Raw genomic sequence first — 8,257 nt, forward strand, 5'->3', positions numbered from 1 at the left:
ACTGCAACCGCCAAGCAAACGGTAGAGAACAGAATAAACGCAAAGCCCACTCAAGTTGGGATGTGCCCACAGAACAGGAAGGGTAGAGCCGACAGTCTAGGTAGACAGCAGATAGGCTGGGCCTCCCTCTTCCATGAGATCATCCCAGTATTTGGGCCAAAGAAATAAGACAAGGTGGAGGAGAAGGTGAGGGGTGCAGCCAAGTTTCACCTGGACTGTACTTAAAGGGTGACACCTGCCAATTGCTGGGAAGTCCATGGCCAAACGTCAGGAAGAGCAGCTGATGCAGCTTTTGGGTGATGGTGCACAGGACTGTATTCCCAGCCACACCGGGCAGTGGGGCCAGCAAGGACTCCATCTGGTCACATGGCTGCCTTCTCAGCCTGGCAGCCTCTCTGCTGCAGCTTCCGGATGAGCTCCAGGAGGTTCATCTGGAGGGTCAGCTCCTGGAAATGTAGAGAGGTCCCCCATGAGGCCTAGAATGAAGCTCGGCGCCCTTTTGCCCTGGCCCAGAGGTAGATACCAGGGCCTCATAGGTGCTGGGCAACGAGGCTGACTTCTTGGTGGAGGCTGGCCATGGCCTGGCAGAAAGGGGAGAATCCAGGCAGTCACCCTGGTTGGCTCACTTGGGAGTAAAATGCAGGAGGGGGATAGCCTGGGGAAGGTGGGCAGTACCCTTGACCAGCTGACTCACCATGGGCAATGGGACCGGCCCTTGTGCCCTTTCTGGAGTCTTGCTTCCTGACCCTGGGCCTTAGCAGGAACCAGTAGTAAAACTCCAGACAGAATTGGGCCTTCAGGGCTAGTGAGTGACACATGGGCTGTGGGCAGGCAGGCTCAGGCGCTGACCTGTGGGTTGGTGGTCACATAGAAGCCAGCCACCCCTGCCTTCTCGAGTGTGCTCTGCTGGTCAGCCACCTTCCGGTCCAGCTCCAAGACAATCTTCTGGTCCATTGCCCGCTGCTCCTCCCGGATTCGATGCTCCACTGCCTGCCATGGACAGGGAGTGAGCATGGCCCAGGTTCAGCCTCCCACCTATCGACTCCTCCACACACTTCTGTCTGCCACCACCTCCTGCAGGCCTCGCCCATCCCCACTGCTTGGCTCCAGGACCACAGGTGTCCTCCCCACGCCTGGGCCTCTCCCTTCCCAGCCTTACCAAACCTTGCAGAGTTGTTCCCCAGAACCCCCCAGCTGGGAGCTGCCTTGATCCTGACACACATCTCTGTCTACCACCCCATAACCCCCATGACTTGTTGGTTCTATCCTGGGTTTCCAGTTGACCTGAGCTCCCTGAGAAGACGTGCCCCTTTCTGACTGGCCCTGTCAGTCCACCACTGTATTTGGATGCCTGAGGCCGCTGGGGCACCGTGTTCCCCACTCAGTACCTGCTCTGTATAGGTCCCAACCCATGAAGAGCTGCTGGCTCAGAGGGCAAGGAGAACACAGATGGGCCTTCACTCTCCAAGCAGTCTTGGCATACCCTAGCCCCCACGGGAACGAGCCATGTTCTGGAAATCACCAGGCCGTCAGCAGACCCCCCTCCAGCCAAGGCCCAGAGTGGCCATCAGCTCCTAAGTCACCCTGAGCTGCCTCAGCAGGTAGTTACGAGATGACAGGTCCAGCCATGCTGCCCTGGCCCCTACCTCCAGCTCTCGTTCCTGAGCTGCCTGGAGCACAGGCAGGTTGTGGGGCCGGCAGGTCTGCTGGGCTTCCAGGTGCTTCTGCCGCAGAGCCTGCCTCAACACTGGGAGGGGAGGGGAGCCATCAGCAACAGCAGGTATGGGGCGAGGGGAACACCCCTAGGGCAGGGTGAGGAGGGGTCCAGGCACACTGCACCTCTTGGTGATGGAAGTGGATGAAGGCCCACCTCAACTCTGCCCTGCTCAGGAAACTGGGTAGAACTTCACCCCTCCAGGCCCTGCCCTTACCCAGGGCTCTCAAGGAGGGTGGGCAGGGCAGGAAGGCACCAGGGCAAGATGAGAGCTGCAGCCCAAGCTCAGGAGACCACGGGTGCTTGGAGGAGGTTTGTGTGTGTGAGGTGACCTGGGTCTGGAAGCTTCTGAGCTCAGACGAGTCCCAGGTATGCCCGGCCCCATCATCTATGGGTGCCTACCCAACTGCTGCAGAGACAAGGCCCGAGGAGGAAGGGAGGGGAGGAGCTGCTGCCCGCCAGTGGTGTGCCGCTGCACCCTTGGTTCCACTCCCAAGGGAACAGAGCATCCCCTCCCCGTCCGTAGCACCCAGACCCCTCAAAGAAACTAGAGGAGGAAGAAGGGCAGGCACAGCCCTGGGAGGCCCCAGGTTGGTGTAACCCTGAGGTGCCAGGAGCCAGCGGGGGCTTACACCCTCACCAAGCAAAGCTGTGGTCCCCACTAACTGCTACATACACAGCTGTGCGCAGACTCGCTCTGATGGGATGGGCAGAAGCAGAAGCAATGGTAAATGCACAGCCCATGTCTGACCCTGAGTCTAAGCCTCAAATGGCTCCATCTCCCTGGGGGGAGGGGCCGGGAGGGGGTCACCGGAAGACTCGCACCCCACTCTGTTCCTAGGGACACCTCTCCTCAGGAGGCTCCCTCAGAAGCCCCGGCAGGTAGCCTGGCCCTGCTGCGCGCATAGCTGTCCCCACTCACCCCCATGCTTCCTGGCACTCTGCAGACCTCGAGGAGGCACTGATCATAGTACCTGTGTTTGAAACCAAGAGCTGCCCTCAAAACATCTTCATTTTAAAAAAAGAAGAAACTCACTAGTTATGAAACACAAGACACAGGGTTTAGTAAATGCAGGGAAATGTAATTTTCTTCATGCCATTTATCCAATACCATGACAAGTCTGAGGCTGACTCCCAGATTCCACCACTGAGCAAACAGTCCAAAGCTAAGGAGAGGTGGGCTAGCAGCCTGCACAGAAGGGGCCTGGTTAGGACAACAAGCGAGGCCAGTACCAGCTGCCAAATTAGCCAGGGGCAAGGCAGAAAGCCAGCGTAGGCCCCGACACTGCCGGCCACACCAAGGCTTGGACAAAGGGTCAGAAAGTTACCAAAAACTGCCTACTAAAAAGAACCAGCGCTCCACAGAGCAATGGCTGATTCTGGAACATAATCAGGGAAAAGAATGAGAAGAGATGAGCCTGAACATTCCCTGTACTAGAAAGCAAGGCAGAATGATGGGGACGTGTCAGAAAGAGCAGCCTGGAGACCCTACTGGGCAAATGGCAGTGTGTGCATGAAAAAAGAATGTCAGAGATCGGTGCGGTGGGCGCAGGCTTGTAATCCCAGCATTTGGGAGGCTGAGACAGGAGGATCGTGGTCGTGGCCAGCCTCAGCTACTTAGTGAGGCCCTTTGTAACTCAGTGAGACCCTGCTTCAAAATAAAGAATAAAAAAGAGGGCTGGGGGTGTAGCTCAAAGTACAAATGCTCCTGGGTTCCATCCCCAGCACCAAAAAAGAAAAAAAAAAAAAAAAAAAAGAATGTCAGGAGTGGTGGTGCAAACCTATAATCACAGTACTTGGGAGGCTGAGACAAGAGGATTGTTAGTTTGAAGCCAGCCATAGCAATTTAGTGAGAACTCATTTCAAAATAAATTTAAAAAGAAGCTGGGCATGGTGACGCATGCTTGTAATTCCAGCATTCAGGAGGCTGAGACTGAAGGATTATGATTTGTGGACAGCTTCAGCACTTAGTGAGGCCCTCCATAACTTAGTGAGACCCTGTTTCAAAATAAAGAATAAAAAGTAAGGCAGGGGGTATAGCTTGGAGGTCGAATGCCCCTGGGTTCTATCCCCAGACCCACACACACAGAAAAAAAATTAAAAAGGGTTGGGGGTATATCATGGAGTTAGAATGTCCCTGGGTTCAATCTCCAGTAAAAAGAAAAAAAAAAAAAAAAAAAAAAAGAATAAGCCATGTGTTTTGGATCAATCAAAATGTTTAAAAAGGGCCGGGCGTGGTGGCTCACGCTTGTAATCCCCGCGCTTGGGAGGCAGAGACAGGAGGATTGCGCAGGTTCGAAGCCAGACGTGCTGGCGTAAGAGACCCTGTTTCAAAAATATAAAATAGGTGTGGGAGTGTAGCCCGGAGGAAGAAGGGCTTCCAGGAACCCCAGTACCACCAAAAAAAAAAAAAAAAAAAAAGTTTAAAAAGATAACTGCCAGCTGGGTCCTTGGGAGGCTGTGACAGGAGAATCTCAGATTCTCTGCCAGTGTCAGCTACTTAGTGAGGCACTCTGCAACTTAGTAAAACCCTGTTTCAAAATAAAGAATAAGCCAGGTGGGAGGCTAAGACAGGAGCATTGCACAGGTTCAAAGCCAGCCTCAGCTACTTGGTGAGGCTCTCAGCAACTTAGTGAGACCCTGTTTCCAAATAAAATACAAAAAATAGGTCTGGGAGTATAGCTCGGAGGTAGAAAAGTCCCTGGGTTCCACCCCCAGTACCACCAAGTAAATAAATAATAAAAGATTAATAAAAATAAAATAATAAAAAATAGGGCTGGGGATGTAGCTCAGAGATAGAATACCTCTGGGTTCTATCTCTAGTATTGAAAAAAAAAAAAGATAATTGCCCAGACATTTAGAGAAGTAATACCAAACTAGGCATGTTGGCTCACACCTGTAATCCTAGTACTTGGGTGGCTGAGACAGAAGGATTGCAGGTTTGAGGCCAGATTCAGCAAGACCGTGTGTGTGTGTGTGTGTGTGTGTGTGTGTGTGTGTGTGTGTGTGTGAGATTAGGGATTAAGCCCAAGGGCATTCTACCTTAGATACTAGCTACAACCCTATTTATCCTTTATTATGAAACAGGGTCTCTAAGGTCACTTAGAGACAAGGTAACTGAGTTACCACCGAGGGCTTCATTAAATAGCTGAGGCTGGCCATGAACCTGCAATCCTCCTGTCTCAGTCTCTCAAATACTGGGATGAAAAGCATGTGCCACCATTCCCAGCTAAGATCCTGTTCCAAAATAAATAAATAAAAAGGGCAGGTGACTGTAGCTTGGAAGTAAAATCCCCAGTACAAAAAAGATCTTCTATTTTTTGGATGTACTGGGGATTGAATACAGAGGTATCCTACCTCTGAGTTACACCCCAGACCTGTTTTTTTTTTTTTAAATTCTGAACTAGGATCTTATTAAATTGCCAAAGCTGGTTTCAAACCTGTGATCCTTCTGTTTCAGTCTCCCAAGTTCTGGGATTAGAGGTGTGCGCCACCATGCCTGGCTCTACACAAACTTATGGAAAACCCAAAACCACTTGTCAACACTTCCTCTGAGGCCACCATTACTCTGATAGCCAAGCCAGACAAAAATACAAGAAAAATATAGACCGATGTCTGTCATGAACAGAGAGATAAAAATTTTTTATGATTTTAGTAAATAAGATCCAATACATATAAAAGGGATAATATATCATGACCAAGTGGGATTTATCCCCAGAATGCAGTTCATCCCAGGAATTTAAGAAACAATGTAATTTTAAGTATTTGATGTAGTAACAGAAATGCTACCTGATCATCTCCTTAGATGCAGAAAAAAGATTTAGCAAAATTCAACACCCATTCTGGACTGAAAGGCAATGGACAGCCAGGCGTGGTGGCGCACCTTTGTAGTCCCTGCGCTTGGGAGGCTGAGGCAGGAGGATTGTGCAGGTTCGAAGCCAGCCTCAGCTACTTAGTGAGGCTCACAGCAACTTAGTGAGACCCTGTTTCCAAATAAAAATACAAAATAGGTCTGGAGTGTAGCCCAAAGGTAGAAAGCCTCTGGGTTCCATCTCCGGCACTAACACACACACACACACACACACACACACACACACACACACACACACACACGCCAATGGACAAGGCCTGCCCTCATGAGGAGTGGCCTTTAGTCACTGGGAATAATTTTTCCCCACAATTACCTGAATTTAATCGGGCCTCTGTTTGTGTCCAGGGGTGCAGCTTGGCAGTAGGGCGCCCCTGGGTTCAAACCCCACTAAAAATAAAGTTGCACTGAGACAGGAGGATCGCACAGGTCCAAAGCCAGCCTCAGCTATTTAGTGAGGCTCTCAGGAACCTGTTTCCAAATAAAGTATAAAATAGGTCTGGGAGTGTGGCTTAGAGGTAGATTCCCCTGGGTTCCATCCCCTGTACCACCAAAAAATAAAATAAATAGATAAATAAAAAATAAAAATAAAGTTGCAAAGGTGGAAAAATCGAGGTGCAGAAGAAGCTGTTCATTACGAGCTGCAGCAAGGGGCTTCCGAGCCCCCCGAGGACACATGGGAGTGACCAAACCTGTGGCCAAGCGAGGTCTCAGGGCGCTGATGGAGTTACCGGGAACCGTGCGCAGGGATCCCACGCACAGCTGCTGCGTGCCCTGCGTGGCGGGAGGATGGGCCCTAAACGGGCTGCAGAGCTGCCAGCAGGCACTCACCCACGGCAGTCCACTGGTGGTCGGCGACCACCTCGAGGGCTGGCCGTGCCAGGTCCGAGCGCAATGCCCTTGTGCCACCCCGCCGGGAAGGGGAAGGGGAAGCGGGAAAGCCGGAGCAGGGGCGTCGGGCCGCGACCCCGGGCCAGCCCCGCCCCTCCGGGGGGCGTGACCAACGAGGTGGCCCCCGCAGGCGCGCTCAGCTGCGACCCCCGGGTGGGCCTCCCCCCGCGCACCTCGGTGCTCGTTCTGCAGCCGCAGGCGCTGGTTGTACAGGCTCTTCTCGGTGAGATGCTGGATCTCCAGCAGCCCCTGCACGATCTCGAACACGGTGCCGTCGAGCAGCGCCAGGGCCAGGTCGCTGAGCGTGGTGTAGGACAGGCGCTGCTGAAAGGAGCTGCGGGCGGAGGCGCGTGAGTGCGCGGCGCCGCCCCGCTCCCCCCGCCCGCCCCGGCCGCGCACCTGGGCAGCTCCTTGACCAGGCTCTGCAGCGCCGACAGCAGCTGGTAGTGCCGCTCCTGCTGCCGGGCGCCGTCCGCAGGATCCTCCGGGCCGCCGGCGTAGCGCTCCATGGCGGCCGCACCCACCCGGCCGCGACGGTGCGCCCGCCCCTTACGTCCGCAGTGGGCGCGGCGTATGCCCCGCCCCTTACGTCAGCAGTGGGCGCTACGGTGCACCTCGCCCCCTTTACATCCTCAGTGGGCGCGACATATGTCCCGCCCCTTTCCGACCTCAGTGGGCGCGACGGTGCGCCCGCCCTCTTTACGTCACAGTGGGCGCGACGCTGTGCCCGCCCCCTTTACGTCACAGTGGGCGTAATGACGCTCCCGTCTCCTTTGCTTCCTTGGGCGCCGCGTATGCCCCGCCCCTTTGGACGTCAGTGGGCACAACGGTTAGCCCCGCCCCCTTACGTCAGCAGCGGGCGGGGCGGCGCTCTCCCCCCGCCCTGTCTACGTCCTCAGTGGGCGCGGCATGTGTCCCGCCCCGTCTACGTCCGCAGTGGGCGCGCCCCGCCCCCTGAGCCATCCAGGACGAGGCGTGCTGGGTCCCTGGCGAGACTCCAGCGCCAGGATGTCGCGGCATTTCGAATCCCCTCAGGCCGCGTAGTCTGCGCGGAGCCTTGGAGCGGCTGTCTGGATGGCGGGGACCCGAGTGCTCCTGGGCTCTGTCGCCCTTCCCCTCCAGAGGCTGCAGGGAGGGCGTGTCTCCACAGACTGGAAGAGTGACTGGAGCTTGTGAGAACCAAGCTGCAGCCCGTGGCTTGGCCGCAGAAGCCAGCGGGGGCTGGGTGCTGGGGTGGCCACTGGGGAGGTGGGGGTTGACCAGCAGCTGGGGGAAGGCATCTGCCTGCCTGAGGGTGTTCCATCTGGGCCCACCTCTCGCTTGTGTCCCGCTCTTATGAGAAAGCCTAGTGGAATGTGTGCCTATGAAGGGTCCCATGTGGCGCCTGGGACATGCACAGGGAGGCTCATGTGATGAGCATGTGGCGTGTGGCCCCCGGGAAGCCACACTCCTTCCCTTCCCGCGTCCTGAGCCACCTAGGCGGGGGGCATGAACTCTGCACCTGCTCTCAGCCTTGCTTGCTGCTGGTGCAGGAAGGCCCACCAGCACCTTGTCTGACTTGAACTAGCTCCTCCAACCAGCAATACCCCTCTCCTGTGTGGACTCAGATGCGGGGACTCCCGGGCCACCTCTGAGGGAGGCCCTGGCTTGGAAGTAGGGACTGATTCCCCTAGAGCCCAGGAGTAAGGAGCGTGCGCACGCTCTCCCCAGGAGATATATGTGTAGGAACTGACAGGGCGGCGTGCGGTGGGGTGCCCATCTGTGTGTGGACATGGGGAGGCTCT

The 8,257-nt window shown here is 55.3% G+C and overlaps 1 protein-coding gene across 1 annotated transcript; it reads right to left on the reverse strand.

The window, feature by feature from the left end:
• Nucleotides 1-362: 362 nt before the first annotated feature.
• LOC308278223 (protein DGCR6) lies at nucleotides 363-6,982 on the reverse strand (the record flags this gene model as incomplete). The annotated part of the gene is made up of 5 exons (XM_080717848.1): nucleotides 363-446; nucleotides 850-990; nucleotides 1,647-1,747; nucleotides 6,647-6,807; nucleotides 6,873-6,982. 5 exons carry the CDS (start codon nucleotides 6,980-6,982, stop codon nucleotides 363-365), a joined length of 597 nt encoding a protein of 198 aa, XP_080573974.1.
• Between the last annotated feature and the right edge of the window lie 1,275 nt (nucleotides 6,983-8,257).

The sequence above is a fragment of the Muscardinus avellanarius genome, assembly GCF_963383645.1.
Source record: "Muscardinus avellanarius genome assembly, chromosome: 21".
NCBI classification, from domain to species: Eukaryota; Metazoa; Chordata; class Mammalia; order Rodentia; family Gliridae; genus Muscardinus; species Muscardinus avellanarius.